The sequence below is a fragment of the Quercus robur genome, chromosome 5 (genome assembly GCF_932294415.1).
Source record: "Quercus robur chromosome 5, dhQueRobu3.1, whole genome shotgun sequence".
NCBI lineage: Eukaryota > Viridiplantae > Streptophyta > Magnoliopsida > Fagales > Fagaceae > Quercus > Quercus robur.
Genome location: NC_065538.1, coordinates 3,851,782 through 3,873,042, shown reverse-complemented (window position 1 = coordinate 3,873,042; position 21,261 = coordinate 3,851,782). Strand labels below are relative to the sequence as shown.

Here is a 21,261-nt window from a genome sequence, read left to right as displayed (position 1 = left end):
AATCACTTCATATATATATATATATATATATATATTTATATATATATAATTATAATTATAAGGGACTTTTTTTTTTTTTTTTTTGTTGAGGAATAAGAGACTTTAAATTGTGTGGGCTCCACTCATTAACTTTCACATTTGTTTGTCAATAAATCTAGCACCATGATTTTTTATTTCACACAATTTGCCATAACTATTTTATGTAGCAGACTGTAACTAATTGTTTATCATTTTTACATGAACGTACAACTTTTTTCCCATCACTTATAGCAAGAGAGTCGTGGCAATTAACTTTCACATGAACCCACAACTTTTTTTTTACCAATCACAATAAGAGAGTTGTAGTAAAATTTGTGTAATAAGTTTGGTTGGTATGATTTTTGTTTGCGAGGAAATGCTGCACTTGTAACTGCGGTCGTTCTGTTATTTTAATTTTACAATTGGTGACGGCAGTTATGTTAATCTATCTTTCAATGATTTTAACAGCACAAAACTTCAACTTCATTTATCACGTTTTGACTTCATCATTGCATTGATTTAAAACTGCAAAAAATTTCTAAAGTTTCCCGATGATGCTTGATACTTTTTTGCATATTCCTATTCGAGGAGGATTTCACTTTTCAACTTCCATGATTACAACCTTCTCAAAAAAATAAACTTCCATGATTACCACTACTGTAATTGTAATTTCAGTCATTCTCATTCTCTCACCATCCCTTTTAAAGCTACATTTAGTCACATCTGTGGGGAATAACACCGCATATTTTTTTAATAGCATAAAATGAAAAAAAAAAAAAATACAAAAATTACAAATTTTTCTACATTAAACGTACAAACTAATGGGGTAATGAATGTCAATGATGGTCTTTATCTATATAATAAACTAGTCGTTAACTCGTGCTATGCACGAGAATCTACCTATTTGTGAAGTAAACTAAAATAATTTTATAAAATCTTAAATTGATTAAGAAACTATATCATTGCATGATTTACTCTTGTATGACTTCAATTTGTGTTACAATTTGATGAAGAAGCCATTGCTTGAACGTGCAATGATTTACAAAAAATTTGTCAGACAATTTCAGATACTACAAAAAAATAACTTAAAAATTCAAATATTAAAATTTCTGAAAATCCAAAAAATATTAAAGAATCAAATGATTCACTGCTTAAAAATTATTGAAACAAAAAAAATATATATATGACTAAACAATAAAGAAATACAAAAGAAAGATGGGTTACATTCAAAAGAATAATTTCAATTATTACAAGCTTTTTTATCTTGTAAAAAACGGCTAAAGAGAGTTTGATGGTTTATGTATGAAAAGTACTTTTTAAAAAATACATGAAAAACCATAAAATAAATTTTTTTTTTTTTAACAAAGTAGAGGAGAAGAAAATAACATAAAAAGAGCTCATACTTCTACTTGGCTTTAAAAAAAAATATTGGGGATTGCATTGCTTTTATAGTGTTCATGATTAACCTCACAAATTTGGAGATAAATTATCAACATTTGAGTTTGAGTTTGAGTTTGAGTTGGACTTGTTAGAGAAATAGAGTTTCACTTCTTGTTAAGTTTGGAATAAACAAAAATAATTTTGTTTAAAAGTAATGATGAGTTTGAGTTTAAATTAGATTTGTTAGAGAGATAGAGTTTCACTGCTTGTTAAGTTTGGACTAAAAAAAAAAATTTAAATAAAATGATAATTTTATTTAAATATTGTGCTAACGTAGAAAATTGTGAGAATTTTAGAAGTTTCGGTTATATATATATAGATGATTATTTGAATTATTTCTTTTTATAATTAACAACGTATCAGTTTATAAGCTTCATGCAGTAAAATTAATAGTATCCTTAGCGTCAATAATATAAAATTTTAACATGACCAACCAAATTATGCAATTTTATTTTGTTTTGTTTTGTGTGTGTAGAATAACACAACTTATTTTCATTGAAAGGAGGGATTGTACATTTTTTTTTTAAGGTACAATTATACTTTGACGTTATAGATACAAATAAGAAAAATAAAATATTGAAAATAAACTCATCCAATTATCTATTTTGGAATATTATTTTTACAGGAGTTTGTAAATATCAATTTTAAACTTTGGTGCATAGACTTTATATTTGAACAATTATATCCTACACACTGACAAATCAAACATTTTACTACTCCATTACTTTATTATTTTATGTTTAGGATCCGTTAGGTTGGAAGGATGGAAAAGTGAGATCATATAAAATATATAAATAATAAAAAGTGGAATTATAGAAAATGTTTTGGTTTTCGTGTGTATGTGTTTGATAGGGAGGATAAAAAAGTAAAATGGTAGAAAATGTGATTTAAACAACTATTCCCTCCAACAACTCCCTTTTCCATCTTTAATTTCCACCAAACCAAACAGGGTTGGCTCTATAGCCAGCCCAGGGGTTTCAAATGAACTACTTGGCTTGGCCCAAAAAAAAAAAAAAAATTATATATAAAATTTTTAATTTTAATTTTTTTTGTTTTGACCCCTAAAATAAATTTTTGAATACCTTGACCCTAAATTTTGTTTAAACCCAATTGAAATTAACGTGACCTATGATTATATCAGTGCTATTTTCACAATATTTTTACAATAAAGATTAAGTGACAAGTACGTTGTAATTGGCTTGTTATCTAAACAAATAATTGACATATTTTTTTTATATACCTTTAACAACATAACATCTGGATTTTATTGCGTAAATGTTTTGTGAGTAGTACTACTCTTAAAATTGCTCCTTTATTAAAAAATAAATAAACCTTCTCTTTGAACTTTGGCTTACTTTACTGTTGATGGTAGAATGAAACTGTTTTTCCTACACTTTTCTTTTTCATCAACAAAAAATTACACCATTTGTACAACCAATTGATCTTTATTTCCATCTATGATTCTTTTCTTATTCTGTCTTTCTCCGTTCTATATTTTCTTTCTATCTAATTAAGTAGTTTGATAAATGTTTTACAGTTTTTTAAATCCAAAAAGTCTTTTAGTGCTTGCTCCAATTTCAAGAGAATGACCACATGTGTGGTTAAAAATCTATACACTTCAAAAGCAAAATCTTATATAAGTTACTACTTTTTTTTTTTCCCCCTTAGTTTAACGTTTACTCCTAGACCTACTGTTAGGTGTGTTATTATTCTTCTTTATCATATATTTTATTTAATTGATATTACATATGATTATAATAAATTATTCTTAATTTGACAAATATTATGATTAGTTATTTATTTATATTTATTTATGCATTCTATCATTGTTTTCTTACCGATCTTTAAACAATTAATAATTTTTTTAGACTATTGTACAATATAGTTGTATTGTATACTATTTAGAATACTATGTTAGATTATTGTATGCATTATGACAATTGTATATACCAAAAAAAAAAAATAATAATAATCATTTTATTTTTTATATACCAAAAAAAAAAAATAATAATAATCATTTTATTTTTTACTCCCCACAACAAAATCCTAACTCAAGACACTATTGACCCTCCTAAAAAAAAATTCTAAAGCCGCCATTGAAACCAAATAATGGAAAACTACCGTTTTCATCCTCTTACTTTTCCATCCAATCAAATGGTCCAGTAAAACTAAAGAATTTAATCATACGATGTACACAATTTCTGCCACAATGTAAATATTTTTTAAATGTTATATTTACTATACGGTTAGATTTGTTGGTTTTAATCGAAAATTTCTAAAAAAAGTTATTTTATAACATTTTTTTTCTTTTTTAAAGGGATTTGATTGGTTACAATTAAATGGGAGAGATTTAACTGAATAAAGGGTCCTACATATATAAATTTGTAACTTATTTATATTTATGGTAAGTACATTCATTCTCCTGCAACCTCAAAATACGTCGCTGTGTCTAGGGTAAGTTTTTTTTAAAGGGACATGTCTAGGGTAAGTTAGTTCCACTTAAATGACAATTTGATGACAATATTGTACAACTTTTAATAAATGGATGTTTCTAAAAAAAATTAATAAAAATTAATGGATTAAGACAATTCATGCAACCTTCTCAACCAAGACTAAGACTAATATCTTCTAGAAGAAAAAAAAGAAAAAAAAACTAAGACTATGATTATTACGAGGGATGTGATTTCTAAGGTGAGGATAATCTTAATTCATAGGTTATTCAACACCCACTATGTAGAATTATTAGTTTTATAAAGATTTTATGAACATTATTTATTTATAATGATATTATTTGTGTGGGTACCCAAGAGCTTATATAAACATGGTTAAACATACACATAAACCATGTGGAATACTTGGATCGTAACATCCAGTTAGCTTATTTATTGTCCTCAAATTCTATATAGGGTTCGATCCCAGGCACACCTAAAACCAATTAATAGATTGAAATTTAATTATATTTATAAATAAAAAAATTAATGGTATTACATAAACTGAAAGAATATATTAGTTTTTTTTTTTGAGAATAAAAGAATATATTAGTTGGGTGACATAAACAGCTAGAACCTCTCTTCATCTTTTTTTTTTTTTTTTTAATTCCATGTCTGTGCATGGAGAAGTGTCAATTACTACAACATTACAACTACACCACGGTTTCAAAACTTTGGGGGTTAGGTAAGAATATAATCATTTTGAAATTAACTTATTGTGATTTTTTTTTTCCCACTAAAGAAAAGCACTTTTAATTTAATATGTAGACAAGTCGGCCACGTTACAAGTCATTGATCAATACGTTTCAATGCCAAAATTAAATTGAAATTGAGCCCACTCTTTTAAGGCATTTGTCTTCTTAGTTCGTATCATCATGCATTCATGCTTTCTTATTACACATCCAATCCCATCCCATCAATGTATCGGCTGCCAATCAATATAACATGGCCAATCCAGACTATTATTTTTTTAGAAGATACTATCAAATATTTTATTCATAGTTGGTCTCAATTAAGTTTGAAAAAATAAAGAGGGTTAGAGTGATGACCAATGTAAAATTGATGTTTTATGGGTATTCACTTTGGTTTAGTTAAAATTTTCTTTTCTATTATAGAATAAAAACCTATTTTTTTCTTCTGTTTTAGCTAACCAATCACACTTTGTCTAATTCTCTATTTTAAACTCTTTTATTTAAATGTTATTTCTTCATCCATTTTTTTATATCATTTCTTGCAACTTGTTTCCTTTTCAATCTCTACATTCTACAATCTCCACCAAATAACACTATCCCATTCTCAATAATATGATATATTAATGTCTACAAATATATAAGCACCGTAACTCCTCTAAATATTTTCTTCTCTCTCTCTCAAGTGGTGAGTTGTGCATGAGTGGTGTTGTTTCTAACCTTGGGTGGTGTTGCAGTGGCTAGGATGGTGGCATTATGATGGTTGGGGTGGCTTTGAGTTATTGAGTGGCTAGGTGGGTTGAGTTCTTATTTTGTTCAATTTCTGCTGTATGTGTAGAAAAAATTGTGGAATAAATTTATTTTAGATAATTTTAATATAATTTATTGTAAAATAAAGATAAGATGTAAGGTGTATTATAATAATGGATAGTTAAAATAAATACAGTGACTTTTTGAAGAGGTAATTTAGAGAAAAAAATGCAAAATTGGATTTAAATATTCTAATCCAGCCATGTTGGTGTTTTTATTTTGGGTTTGTTAGGTATAATTTGGACTAAAATTCTATTTAAACTAATCCAATGCAAATGCCCTAAGGAGTATTTAAAGCAAAAAACTTAAATGTTAAAGTTATAATTTGGATCTTTTATGAAAAGAAAAGGCTTTATAATTCATTGATTTTTTTTTTTAGATAAAAAATAGATCTACAATTCATTGTTGATATTTTAGAAATCTCGAACTTTAAAATACTATTCGTTGTTATTAACTATTCATGGCGATTTTCTAAACACTCAAAATACTTGAGAGTTTTTCAATCAAACCTCGATATCGCAAAAGTTCTTAGAAACTCTTTTTTTGAGAAACAAGTTCTTAGAAACTCTAATTGTTACAACAATGCCAAACATGCACTTATTCTTTTTATATGCGTGGATCTACCCTAACTAATCCATTGAAAATCTATAGCTGACCTCCAAAAATTTTGGAATTAAAGTTTGTTTTATAATTATTTTTCTCCATGAATATATATGAGTTGGGAATCAAGTGACACGTGGTATAACTTTAAGTAATGTTACGCTACTATTAGGGGCGTAGCCAGAAAATTTTACATGGGGGGGCTGAATTATAGTTGTATGAACTAGATTTGAATCCCTAACCCAACATATAGATGGACTGAAACCCAAAAAGTCCAAAACAATGAATTTGTAGAGAATAAGTTGAAAAACTGGGCTCTAATGAATCAGACAATCACAAAAGTAGATTTTCATGACAAGAAGATGTAGATGGACAGGTCTATAATGAAGAAAATCATCTTCGGCAAAATCGTTGGTGATCTGTTCTTATATATTTCTTTCAGATTTGATTACAAGGTTAGTTTTTGATGCTACAGTAATTTTCTCTTTCTTTCTCGATCCCTTAGTCTTATTGCCTCCTTCTTCTTTTATACTGTCTCTCCTTTTCATCTCCATCTTCCACGTGCATGCTAGACGACTGGGGTTCATACTTGTTCCATCAGCACTCCCCATAAGTCCTCATGTAGTAGCTTTAAGGTTGAAATCCACTGTTCAAGCATCATCTCCACATTAATGCGGCCAAAGAGTTAGCTGTAGTGCATTTAATGTGGAGACAACAGCTTTCTCCTAAGTTATTTTTAGGACTTCTCCCTGTCTGATGTCATTGTAATACATATTTGCACCAACGAAACTTCCTGAAACGTTACTCGGGACGACAGACAACCCCTTCAGACATTGGCATTGGTTAGCCGAGGATGTGCTTATCCTCGGCCCACCCCCTTAAGTTGTTATGACCAAGACTAATCTCTCTACTTACTATCGCAGTCTCTTTTGACAAAGATATCTCTTCCTCGGACAAACGCTCGTCCTCGGATTGGACCACAGGCCTAATATATAAACAGATAATGAACTTTTGAGTCCAATATCCCTACAGTAGTATTGATATATTAACCATAATTCATATTGAATACAAAATTATTAACTTTGATATATTGTTATATTCTTAAATATTAATGAACATGCAAAAATTATATAGTTTATTATAGACAAATACAAAAAAAAAAAAAAAAAATCCAATAAAAGAACAGTTCACATCAAAATTATGCCCAACAATCTTTAATGGAATAAAGATAGCAATACAAAAATGTGAACAAAAAAAAAAATTAAATACCCTTGTGCCTATCAACACACACATAGTGGCAGAAGAAAGAAACAAAAATAATACTAATGGTAAAATAACAATGATGATTGATAAAAGCAAGAGAAAAGAAAATGCACTTGCATATTCACTTCTTTAATGAATAAAGAAGATGATGTTGCACTAGGAAAAAAAAATGGATTAATAATTTTGGTTGAGATAGGAGTTTTTGTGTTGAGAAGAAAGAAAATGGGGCAATGGGCTAGCACTAGGAGCTACAACAAAGCTCCATAGGTACCCAAAGATGAAAAAAAAAATTGAAATTATGTTGGGAAATGGGTCATCAATGATGCTAGAGAGTGAGTTATTATTCATTGGATTAGTTATAAATTTTTTGGACAATGGAGAAGATCAACTATTAGTCATTATCTTTTGGACTAACTATAAATCTTAGGAATAATTGAGGTGGACAAGTAATAAAGTTTTGAATAATTGAGGAGACCAACTAAAAATCCATTGGACTAACTAGAAATCTTAGAAATAATTGGGGGGGGGGGGGGGTGGGTTTTAATTTTTTGGGAGGGCTATATCCTATTACTAGTATAGTTGTAGGAGGAAAAAAATAATTTGGGGGGCCCATGAGAAATGTAGCTTTGCCCCTGGCTACTATAGATTCTTTTTATTGGATGCAAATTTTGATAAATTCATTATTAAACTACATTTTCTTTCTATACTCCCCGTAGTTGTGAAATTTTAAGATAATTAAAGGCCAATGACCATATCATCTAACACATGTTTAAAGTAAGACAAAAAATAAAACAGAGAATATGTACATGTATTCCTTGAACCCAATTATATATATATTATTGAGGCTGTTTTCTTTCTTTATGGTCAAATAATAGGTTCAAATTTATAGCGTGTGCTCTTTAAATTCGTAGACCCGTGTGGCCGTGTCTGCACTCTTGAGTAGGACACAAAAAAGAGAGGCTATTTGGATCAAAGCAAAAACATGTTATCAGTGGACCTACAAGGATAAAGTTTTATAACACAATATGATATGAAATAAAATAAAATAAATGGAGGGGAATTAATGCAAATGGATATTTTGGCTCAAAATAAAAAGAGGGTTCCAGCTTTTTTGATGTACCTTTTTTGCCAAAGTCCCCCAATAGACCAACCCACAAATGAAATTTCATAGAAGTTCCAAATTCCAATTATCACATGATTTAAAACTAAAACAATCCTTAAACCTGCTTTGTTTAATATGAAACCATTCGAAAAGTCTTGCAGCTGTCACGCTTCAAAGTCAAGTGCATGCCAAGGTCATTTTGTTCTCTACCCAATAGACTTAAGGACCTGAAAATAAGATATTGTTTGTATAGTACACTATTCTTCTTCTTCTAGAGCTAGTACGAGTTCCATGTATTGAATGACAAATGAATACAGATAGTCATACAAAGAAAAAAAGAAAGTGGTCGGCTATGATTAGGTTATAGACTTCTTTTATTGGAGTCTTCCTAATTAATAAATTTCAAAACCCATTTCTACCCCCACATCTTTCTCAATAAATTGCTTCCATCTTAAGCTTTTGAGAGACAGTTTAAGCTAATGCTAACCAACTCGGGATAAAGCAAAAGCTTCAATTAACATATGGCTTTCAAAAAGATCACATTGAAAAACTTTCTACCAGGGTGTTTCAAGTCCAAGAACCCACCCTCAGAGCCAAAAAATCTACCTTCAAAACAAAGTTCTTTCCAAAGGATATCACTTTCTGATTTGAGTAACTCTTCCTTCTCAGTCTCTGTGATGAGTGATATATCAAACTCTTTTGTGGGATCAAATATTCATGTTTTCACTCTTAAGGAGCTCAAAGTTATTACACAAGACTACTCAAGGATTAACTTTCTTGGTGAAGGTGGATTTGGACCTGTGTATAAGGGGTTCATTGATGACAAACTTAGGCCTGGATTGGAAGCTCAACCTGTTGCTGTCAAGGTATTGGATTTGGAAGGCAAACAAGGCCACAGGGAATGGCTGGTAAGCATTTTTTGCAATTTCAATGTGTCCCTAATCATGTATATAGAATTTTTCTTGAAAGATGATTTTTTTTTTCACCTTTAAAGTGATGAAAATGATAATGTTTGAATCCTTTTTATTGGCCGACCTGATTAGTATGTTGAGAATTCATTATTGTCCCCAGAATTTTAGAACAAAGGCTTTGTTGTTTTTGTTGTTGTACAGGCTGAAGTGATATATCTCGGGCAATTAAGGCACTCCCATCTTGTGAACCTGATCGGATACTGCTGTGAGGAAGAGCACCGGCTACTTGTATATGAATACATGGAGCTTGGCAACTTGGATAACAAACTATTTAGAAGTACGTATGCCTTGCTGTTTCAAATTTTCCACTTTATGATATGAAGCACAAACATGCTATATATATGTGTGTTCAATTTTTCCTGATACAAATCTCTTTGTTTCTGATTAATGCAGGTTATTGTGCAACCTTGCCTTGGTTAACAAGAATAAAAATTGCAATTGGAGCTGCAAAAGGCCTGGCTTTTCTCCACGAAGAAGAAAAGCCAGTCATATATAGAGATTTCAAAGCTTCAAACATCTTATTAGACACTGTAATATCTTTAATCTTCTTATTAGACATTTTTATTTTCCATATCATATAAGATTAAAAGCAAGTGACACTAAATTAAGATGTCCTATTTGATTTTTCAGGAGTACACTGCTAAGCTTTCTGATTTTGGGCTTGCAACTGATGGACCAGAAGGGGATGAGACACATATCACAACTCGTGTCATGGGCACACATGGCTATGCAGCTCCTGAATACGTTATGACAGGTATTGCAGTTACTTTTCAATTTATATAGTAATAAACTAATTACTACACCAATAACCAAGCTTTAGTTCCAAAATGTTGGGGTCGACTATGAATCTTTAAGAAACTAGTCAAGATCGGCTACATGGCAATAAACTAATAGCATTCAAAATATATAACATTCATTCACCAACAATTTGGTTGTTTTCAGGTCATTTGACGACTATGAGCGATGTGTTTAGCTTCGGAGTAGTCCTTTTAGAGCTAATAACGGGTAGGCGATCCGTGGACAAGAACCGGCCAAGTAGAGAGCAAAATTTGGTAGAATGGGCAAGACCTCTTTTGAAGGACCCCCATAAACTTGAGAGAATAATGGACCCAAGGCTTGAAGGCCAGTACTCAACTGAAGGGGCTAGAAAAGCAGCCTTATTGGCTTACCAATGCCTAAGCCAGCACCCCAAGTCAAGACCAACAATGAGGAATGTGGTCAAGACCTTGGAGCCTCTCTTGGACTTGAAGGATATTCCAATTGGACCATTTGTGTACATTGTACCAAGTGATGAAAGCCTAAACAACGAAAGTTGTGTGCTAATTAGCAATGGAAAAGGAGGAAATGAATGTGACATGGAAAAAAATGGGAACAAAGATGAGCAACGAAAGGAAGAGGAAAAGAAAGAGAAGACTTGTCGCCGCTACCGCAAAAGTCACAGGCATAGACATAGAATTAGATCATTGAGGTCTCAAGCTGTCTATTCTGATACTGCTTTGTATAAAACTCTTGGGACTAGTTTGTACACTTCTAGACAAGAACAATTGGGCTTAGTGGCATAGTTAGAACAACTTAGAATCATACTATACACAAGAAAAATGAAAAAAAAAAAAAAAAAAAAATACTCTTCAAGTATAGAAGACATTTTAATTGTAAATCAGGGATATTTTTTCATTTGGGTATTATGGGGCCTTTGTATTTAGCTATAAATTAAGATGAAATATCAAATAGTTGTAATCTTTCTTATATCTGTTTGTCATTATTTGAAAATTAATATATATTTCCAATTGCCAAAGTTACAAGTTATGGTGTCCCCATTAGCCTGAAATATGGACTCGTAAAAGAATTTTGGCCAATGCCCGATTTCAAAGTCTGTAGTCATGAAGATAAAAAATTTCCAATACTGTCTACTGTATAAATGATTTTGTATCCATATGCGTGGCCAAGTTTAATTTATTCAAATGGCCAAAATTTTCTACCTTTCCTTGAATTTGATGGGAGGGCTTGTTGAAAGGTATATTACTCTCCCAACCCATTTCTTCTGTTATCCACTAATCTAATCCTTGATTATTCCATATTTCCAAGTCAATTTTCCATGATCAACAATGTGGTGGACAGTTCAAAATCCATAGCCCCTAGAGATGACTGACCTTAAGAGTCCTCAGTGGATATAGACAATTTTTTAAGCTGTTTAGAACATTCTATGGAGCTAGACTCTTATCTTTTGGGCTAGCCTAACATTTTCAACCCCTTCTACCAACCCACCTAAACCTTTCTGGTCCTCCTAAACCGAACTACTTGAATCATTTAACGTCTTAACTCAATTTTGAATCTAAAACCTTATGCCTGAGGTTGGATAACAGGCATTTGTTAGGCCAGATATTGACCATAGCTATAGATGAATCGTGAATTGTTGGCTCCAAGGGTTGTTTGCCGCGTGTGCAGAGGCTGCTAGTTTGTAATTGCATTTAAGGTATTATAAAAGTTAATCACCAAAAACCATTTAAGTTTGTGAACCCTTCAGTGTATGGAGAAAAAACAAGAACAAGGCTTGAAAGAATTGGTAATCATGATCATTATTTACCGTTCTCCTGAATTAAAATCAAGCATGGTTGAATGAGGTATTTGCATACCTAAGAGGCTTATACACAGACACAACAAATTTTGAAAAATTAGGACATGACATGGTGCATATATGATAATTAATTAATCAATTAATATTTAACACACACACACTCACACACACACACACACACATATATATATATATATATATATATTGTGGGGTATTAACTTGAGCTCGGGCCGAGAACCAAGGGCCCAACAGATCGAACCTTAATAGATAAGTCCAACCCAAAAAGGTAGATATGAGTAAAGAAACCTTAGAGATAAAAGACAACTCTCAAGAATAAGTCCGGTGGAAACCTAAGATAGTTACCACTGCTAAGGTTCACTACCGTGATAATAAGCAAGTCTCTTTCTGTAAAGGATATATAGAGAACCACGGGTAACCAATTCTCCTTTAGCCCAAGATGCCACTATTATCAAACTTGCATCGGAAAACGCCACAAAGAGATAAGGACCATAGAGCTAGTCACATTCGCATTAATGAGATGTTCTCTACCTAATCTTTTCCACATTAAATGCTTATAAACAAGCCTGAACAGTAAAAACACCTCCAAAAGTCCTGTTTTATGATGAAATAAAGGTAGAGCAAAGGAATGATGGGATAAGCAACCCCTGAATCTAGTTGGAAGCAAGTCAACTGGAGAGATAAGGAAGGGAAAGGTGCCTATAAAAGGAGGGGAGGTGCAGCAAAAAGAGGGGGTTCAAAAAAATAGAGAGAGAAGCAGAATAGGACTTAAGAGTTTTTAAACTTTCAATTCAACCTTTTGTACCTCGAGAAAACAATTTCTATATCAATAAACAATCATTTTGTTCCTCATCACTTCATGATCAATTGTTTAGATTTCCCATTGTGGAATTTTTACCCTCTAGTTCTTATAAATTAATGGTGATAATCATCTACTTAATCACTACTGTTACTAGTATTTTGTTTTTTGATGCCCATATATATATATATATATATATTTATCTTCTTAACACATTGAGGACACCCATCTAGAAGTGTCCTTGCATGTCTGTGTCCGACATGGACAAGATGGGATTTTTGGGTGTTTGCATACAAACAACTTTGGGCACTAAACAGCTCCCATTACAATGACTGGGAAAAGCTAGAAGCCTAGAACAGTGTTGCTTATTGCATAATCATTGCAATAAAAACATGTTAATTTGCTTAGCTTTAGCTTATTTGGGTCTGATTGTTTTTCGTTGAAAGTGGGTTAGAATTATCGTACTTTTAAAAGGTGAAGTTTTAAAAAGTCTTATATAAACAAAATACGCTAAAAGCTAAAAAAAAAAAGCAGCCGGTGGCAATTGGAAGAGACAAATACATGCAACTCAGGTTTACATCAATGGTCTTAAAACAGCTGTGATTTCAAATGAAGTCCAGAATTATGTCCACCCATCTAAAAGGACACCCGAACTCGTTCTAATAGTGTAAACATGACATTTTAGGAAACTTGATCGTCAACAAAGTTAAAGACTTAAAAGTCCAGCTTCATGTCTTTAGTTAAATTCAAATTTCCTAGTATCTTTTTCTGAGTGTCTTTGTACATTTTCTACTTTTACATATTGACAGTAATTTTGGTCTTAATCTTTCACCTTATGCTGTTAGGTCTTTATCATCCGGTACATTTCCAACAATGAATGTTTTTCTCTTGTCTGAAAATATGAACGTCTTTAACACGAGAAAGGACAATGTGTATCATCTATTCAAGAATCATTTCAACTGGAACTGTGGATCCAAATAATGTATGATCACAATTCACTCAGAATTCTCATGCTTTACAGCTATTTTTCTTACCTAGCTAGTTATCCTTCAACATAAATAATTGTAGACATATTGGCTTCTAGCAATGATTTCTTTCTACTTTGTGCTGAATATTGGCCCAAACCAAATTCTTACACCCCCTGGGCTGAACCCATTTCCCATATCAGAAATGTAAGTCCAATAACATCATCAATTACAATTTGATGTAGACTCATCAAGAACCTTATGACTTTGTGACTTTACTTGCTTTTTTTTCTTGTGTGTGTGTGTTTATTTGTTTTACTTTAACAAACAATATTACCAAACCTTGTGATTTGGAGAAAGAATAGTGCATAAATAAGGATAATGTTTTTAATTATGGCCAATCAGAAAAGCTGTACGAAGAAAAATCAATGATAGAGCAAGATATGGTACTTCATTCTTTGATATTTTCCACCTTGACATAAATAGGAATAGGGTAGCAGCCATTTCACATTTTAGGCAAGGCTGAAACCCAAACACTTCTGTTAAATCCAATAACTCAAAAAAAAAAAAAAAAAAAAAAGTCTCCATGAATATCATCATTCATCACAATGAATCTTGTTAGTCAAATTTGTTAGGAACTGCAACCAAATGTATTAGTAATTTAGTTGTACTTGGTTGAAATAGGTTACATTGGCTTATTTGCTTCCTCTTCTCGACAAATATTAACAGTGAAATACTCAAAACAAAGTGGCATGTGAGAAACAAAATAACTTAATTACACATCCATAATGTATGTAGAGAAAAAAACACAAAGATATCAAAAAAAAAAAAAAAAAAACAGAGCCTAATTAGCAATAATGATTTTTTTTCTATGAATTATATGATAAGTTTTGAATTTCGTCTCTATGATTGTGGCAATTTAGTCTATGAATTTTTGCAAACAATTCAATGTTACATTATCTCAAGTTTCCGTTTAAAAATAGTGTGATTTTCATAAAATTTCTTTATAAATAAATAAAAAAGTAAGTCCTAAAAAAGATATGATTGATCTCTACATTTTTCATAATTAATTTTGCAAGTGATCCTCTATAGAAATACTCAAGTGGCGAGCTTATTAAAAATGAAATGTGAATAAACCGTTCTTTCTTTATTATTGCTTGAAACAATTTTTATCTTCTCCATATTACTATATCTCCAAAGCTAACAATTTTATATTAGGGCCTATTTAAATCAATTACTATTCAGTTTTTTTTTTTTTTTGGGTACACATCTGTTTAGCTTTTACCAAGAACATCTTATTATGGTCGTTAATCACACGACACGTTTTACCAGTGACATGTTATTGTGGCTATATGGTAAGTTGGGCTAAATACATACTATTGCAGTCGTTTTGTCCAATATGTACAAACTCTGGGAGGAATTTCTTCAGTGTCCAAGTTAGAACTCCTTGTTATGGGCTAACAAAAATAACAGCCCAAACCGTAGAAGAGTCTTTAATTAATTAATTAATTATATATATATATATATATATATTCAACTTATGGCGTTCGCTTCTAATGATTATGCTTTTTATCACCATTAGAGACTTTATTAGTTTTTTTAACTGAAACCCACAATTTTTAATTATATCTATATGATATAATAGTATATTAGAAAATCACAAATTTATTATGGGTCCGATTAATGTAAAAGCATATATAAATCACCCATTTTAATAAATTTTTTACAAAAAACTGAAAAAACTGTAAAAAAAAGTTAGTCACTTTTTCATTCTCATAAATTTTTTTCTAAAATAGTTATTTTACTAATATGGACATAAGTTAGTAAAACTCATTTATTATTATTATCATGTTACCCACTTTTGATTGCAATCCAGTTTGTTGTCTGTCATGGAAATATTTTTATAATCAAAGACAAATGAACAGGTTGCTTGTATCCAATAGTAGATATTACATACCTGAAATTTACATACTATTGATCTTTATGTTGTTTGTCATGGATATTCTTTGTCCTATTTCCTGCAACCAAAAAACAATCAAAGTCATGCTATTTATTGATATACAGCCCATGCTCCATTTCTGATATGCTGTCATTAGAGCTGGAGCAAATACTGTACCAAACAATATCTATAGAGTTACATTATTTTTCACAACTATCCCAAAGTATGGTGTAATTAGTACATACTTTAAGTCGTGTCAATTGTAGACCCAAGTGAATATTATATTAGTATAGTACCAATGTTAACCAGCTATGTCCACAGTTGTGAAATAATTCATCCCCGATATTATTCGGTATGAAATGAAGCACCAGAACAGTTTAAAATGGCTCTGAAAGACTGATATGAAGAAAAATATATAATTATATACTACATTGATGTGATACAAAAACCAAGACATACTGATATAGATTACACTAATAGCATGACCTTAAAATGTGAACAAATCCATGCTAGGTTAAGATAAATGCCAACACCAGTTATTCGGATTTTGTTTCACTAGACTCATTAAGAAGCACATAAGAGTAGCACCATCATAGTAATACTAGTACAAGCTGAGAATCTCAGTGCTATTTATTAGAGGGAACCTATAAGCAACCCATAATCACAGAGAGTAAACATGTTTTGGAAGTCTTGGCTTCACAACAACTTCAAGTGGGAATTTCTTAGGTGTCGAGAGCCCAAATATTTCCTCCATGTTAAGATCTTCAATCTTCATGTTCTCTGGCAAACTCCATGTGAATCCATGCAAGAGATTAGACAAACTTGATTGAATCACCTTTAGGCCTAGACTATAACCTGGGCACATCCTTCTACCAGCCCCAAAAGGCAGTAGCTCAAAATCATGGCCTTTGACATCTATTTCTTTCCCAATGAACCTTTCTGGGTAAAATTCATTTGGCTTGTCCCATAATGTTGGATCTCTTCCAATGGTCCATACATTTACAAGCACTCTGGTACCTTTGAGAATGTCATAGCCAGCAATGTTGCAATCTTCGCGAGCTAGACGAGGTACTAACATTGGTGCCACAGGGTGCAACCTCATTGTTTCCTTAATAATTGCATCAATGTATGGTAACTTCACAATGTCTTTCTCTTCAACCCATCTATCTCTTCCAATTACCCTATCTAGCTCTTCTGTTGCCTTCTTGAAAACCTCTGGCTTCTTTAGTATCTCAGAGATTGCCCATTCTACAGTCACTGCTGAGCTCTCAGTTCCACCAGCTATTAAATCCTGTAGACCAATTAGCCAAGTCTTTATAATTCAATACATAAGAGAAAAATTAAATTATTGCAAGTTCATCACATGATTCACATCTATGATTATTGGACTCAACTCACTTATTGTACACTAAATTATGAGTTCCTTATTAGTCAAAAAATTTACCACTAATCTTTATTTATTGTCTATATATATTGCTATATAAGAATAAATTTAGGGACATACGAAATTTGTGGACACTTTTTATTTACCACTATTTACATGGATTCATCCCTTATAATCAATTACTTTGACGAGTTAAAAAATTAGATGTATTATTGTAAAGATAAACAACTAAACGTAAGTTGAGTGGGAAGCAATGAGATTATTTGTGTCACATAAGTTCTTTTTTTTTTTTTTTGAAGAGGTCTCACATAAGTTCTTAGTGTGGTCACATCTTGGTTTGTGAGCCACTAGGTTATTTATTTATTTTTTGATAAGTGGAATCCACTAAATTGATACCATAAAAGAGATATGGACAAATTTGGTAGCTGCCAAGTCTTCTCACGTGTATCTCTTATCAGAAAAAGTTTATTGGCAGTAACCTCAATGTAAAAGCTAAAAATGGATTACGTCCCACTTTGGGAAATCTAGTCCATGGTCCTAGTTGAAATTTTTTTTCCATTCCAAGCAAAACAAATTGTAAAATTGTAAAACTAAAGAAAATATTTCATTCCAAGGCAAAAAAAAATTGGTTTGATATTTCTTCTTTTTCTTAAAAAAATAAAGTTCTTAAATTATGCTTAAGCAAATAAAATAAGTAAATAAACCCAAAAAATCCAAGCTCAACCGACTAGCTCTCCTTTCCTCTGGAGTCATTTGCTTAAAAGGACAAAAGAAACAAATAATTGAATCTAGTTGCATGTACTAATACTATACCAATACAACGAATTGACCAGGGGTGCGAGCCCACGATGAATCTCGCATTGGGACTCGTATACTTGTGTGGTCAGATTTAATTATTAAAAAAAAGAAAAAAAAAAAGAAAGAAAGAACAAAAGTTGTCTCTATCAATCAAGATTTCGATCAAAGATATTATGCCACTAATTAAAGTTAATAATGTCTTATTAGATAATTTTATGAGAAAGTTATAAGGGAAATTTCTAGGAAATGATGTAAACCAAAATTAGTGGAAGCCACACAAGGCATTTTTGAATTCTGTGGCTGCTATTGACCTACAAGGAAGATGATAGCACTCAAAGGAATTGAATATACAACCAAACGAAGACTACCTCGGTTCTGGTTTATGTACACTCAAACCAACTCCTAAATAATAATTGAAAAAAAGGATACAAATTTTTTATTTTTTTTGGGTAAATCAGTGAATATTAAACAACAAAATATTTTTAATTACTACAAATAAAACAAAATGTACAATAACTCATAACTTGCAAAAAAAAAAAAAAAAAAAAAAAAAAAAAAAAAAAAAACTCTGATAAAGATGCAAGGCCGGCCCAACAAAATTTGAGGCCTAAGGCAAAAATTTTATATGGGGCATTTTTATATATAAACATTAATTAAATAAAATTATATAATACTAATTAAATTAAGAATAATTTGATGTCAATACAGAAATTGATGAATAATACTAGCTAAACTAAGGTTAATTTCAAATAGAAGATTGAATATTATAGTTGAATCAAAATGAACTTACTTTAACTTGGATATATGACTATGCATAGTTAAGTACAGTTGTAATCTAAATTTTAATTTTATATATTCTTTTTAAGAGAAAGAGATAGATAGATATTATTTGGTGTGTGGCTTAGTAGAAGATTAGTCATTATTGGTGATTTATCACATTTGTAGCATTTTTTTTTTTTTGAAGCATCTTATGGTTTCAATTGGATTAAATTTTTATTGGTCTCCTATTTTAAAAGCCTTGTTTGAAATGAAAAGAAAAATACTACAAAATACTACAAAATGTCACAATAAATGTGATTATGACTGTAATTGATGAATTTCAACAACTTAATTTTTTTGTATTTGAATTATTTTTTTATGTGATTGGTGATATATCAGATAAATCTATGAAGATTATAATAAAATTTGTGGTATTTTTAGCATCACTCTTAAAAAAAAGTACCAATTATTTAAAAAATATTATATTTTTATAAAATTTTGGGTCTTTTAATAAGGAAGATGGGCATTTTTTTAGTAAAAAAATTTTTTATTTGTTGTGGGGCCTTAGGCCTAGACCTAAGTTGCTAGGCCTTAAGCCGGCACTGTAAAGATGGTGACTGGCGAAGCAAGTCACGTTATTTGACTGTTATAAAAAATATTAAATGATAAATTATTTTGGAGTGTTATTGATGGTCAAAAAAATAATTTGAATAATAAATTCAATTTAAATCAATAACAACCATCCACTTTTAACTTTTTTGAAATCCATGTTGTCGGTAACACTTCTAATATATCATTGAATAACAAAAGCATAGACAGATATTTCAGCTATAGTTGTGGCATATCTGCAAATTTCCATCATATTAGAGGGTTAATGTTATGCCGACTGTCAGTAAAGCTTATAAAATATTCCAAGAGTATGAGGATGGTTTACTGACTCTACTCTCTTTTCTCACGTAAATATCGAATCTCATCATGGGATCAAGATTCAACTATTATACGAAAGAGTACATTATTATTATACTCTTGCAGTATTATATACTAATTAGTCAATAGTTTTTTCGACAGCTTTTTGTAGTCGTCGAAAAAGTTTTGTCGCAAATAACAATTTTTTTGTAGTGGGTGAACTTCATAAAATAATAAACTATACGTAAATGATTGACTTCATAATGAAAGATAAGGTCAAGTGTGATAGTAGTACCTGAGTAAATGCCTTAACCCCATGTCTCTCAAGCTTAACATCAAGAGCAGGGTCCTCAGCAAATTGCAAAAGCACATCCACCATGTCCTTTGCAACATAATCTTTCACTCCTTTCATCCTTTCAATATGTTCATCCAACACATGCTCCAAGAACCTATCAAACTTCTTGCTCAAAGCCTTCATTCTCTTAATATAGCCTTGCAAGTCCAAGAAATCAATCCAAGGGATCGAGTCCCCTATGTTCAACACCCCACTAAGCAAGAACAACTCATCCAACATCTTCTTGAACTCGTCGGGGCTCACAATCGAGTCCACTGTCTCGTCGGTGTACTTCTTTCCGAGCACCATCCGGCTGATTACATTGAGACTCACGGTTGTGAGATTGTCTTTCAATAAAATAGCCTCATTTGAGGACTCATACAAGTCTCTAAGGCAAGCATTCATTTCCTCCCTACGTATGTACTCATAGGACTCTAAGCGTTTTGCACTAAAAAGTTCCATTAGGCACATTCTACGGGCCTGGCGCCAATATGGCCCATACGGGGACCAAGTGATATCGGAATAGTTATAGGTTGTGTATTTACCTGCAGCAATTTTGGGCCTCGAGGCAAAGGTGACATCGTGGGTTTTGAGAAAGGCCTTAGCCATTTCAACGGAGGAGCCCACGACCACGGGGAATGACCCGAAACGGAGGTGCATGATGGGCCCATATTTTTGGCTGAGTTCATGGATGGATCGGTGAGGAAGTGAGCCTATAAGGTTGAGGTTTCCGATAATGGGCCAAGGTTTTGGGCCTGGTGGCAAGTTAACTTTGCGGCGGCGTAGATAGTAGGAGAGGAGGAGGAGGGCTATGGTTGCTAGCCATGCCAAAGTGAGTGAAGGCCAAGTAGGAGTTTCCATGTGTAGTGAAAGTGTGTGAGAGATATTGATATAATGGTTTTGGTGGTTTTAGTATACGAGTGGTAGTTGTAGTGGTCGTGGTTGTCATAGTAGTGATGGGTATTTATAGGATAAGAAAGCAAGGACAAAGTCTTTGTTTTTTGGTTGTTTGAGTGGGAGGACACTATTTGGTTGGCGTCTTTCATGAGATGTCACATTTTGGAATTATTATACTCTTTAGGGGAATTGTCTAAAGCATCCTTGTGGATGTTTCTCCGAAATCTCAATTATTTGTCTAAAAGCATCCTTTTGCACTTTTTATTTTATTTTATTTTATTTTTTTAAAGAAAATGAAGTGTACCCAGTGTTAGGAAATAATACATGTACACAGTACACTTACCAAAAAATAATTTGCAACCATAACCAAGCAATGGTGTGAATTAATCTTATAACTTAACACCAAACAACAAATCATCATATTTTCCTTAGAAAAATCTTGAAATTCATCACCCTTAGGTAAACAAATTGCATGGTGGAAAGTGTTTGTGGCCCAATGCACAGT

At 31.6% G+C, this 21,261-nt stretch overlaps 2 protein-coding genes across 2 annotated transcripts; one reads left to right on the top strand and one right to left on the bottom strand.

The window, feature by feature from the left end:
* The first annotated feature begins 8,681 nt into the window (after nt 1-8,681).
* LOC126724877 (putative receptor-like protein kinase At1g72540) lies at nt 8,682-11,128 on the top strand. The gene is made up of 5 exons (XM_050429307.1): nt 8,682-9,319; nt 9,524-9,659; nt 9,776-9,912; nt 10,013-10,136; nt 10,325-11,128. The coding sequence occupies exons 1-5, from the start codon at nt 8,933-8,935 to the stop codon at nt 10,942-10,944; spliced, it is 1,404 nt and encodes a 467-aa protein (XP_050285264.1). The 5' UTR covers nt 8,682-8,932; the 3' UTR covers nt 10,945-11,128.
* Nucleotides 11,129-16,080: 4,952 nt separating this feature from the next.
* LOC126724876 (trimethyltridecatetraene synthase-like) lies at nt 16,081-20,806 on the bottom strand. The gene is made up of 2 exons (XM_050429306.1): nt 19,821-20,806; nt 16,081-16,969 (listed from the first exon to the last, which is right to left on the bottom strand). The coding sequence occupies exons 1-2, from the start codon at nt 20,718-20,720 to the stop codon at nt 16,340-16,342; spliced, it is 1,530 nt and encodes a 509-aa protein (XP_050285263.1). The 5' UTR covers nt 20,721-20,806; the 3' UTR covers nt 16,081-16,339.
* Nucleotides 20,807-21,261: the final 455 nt, after the last annotated feature.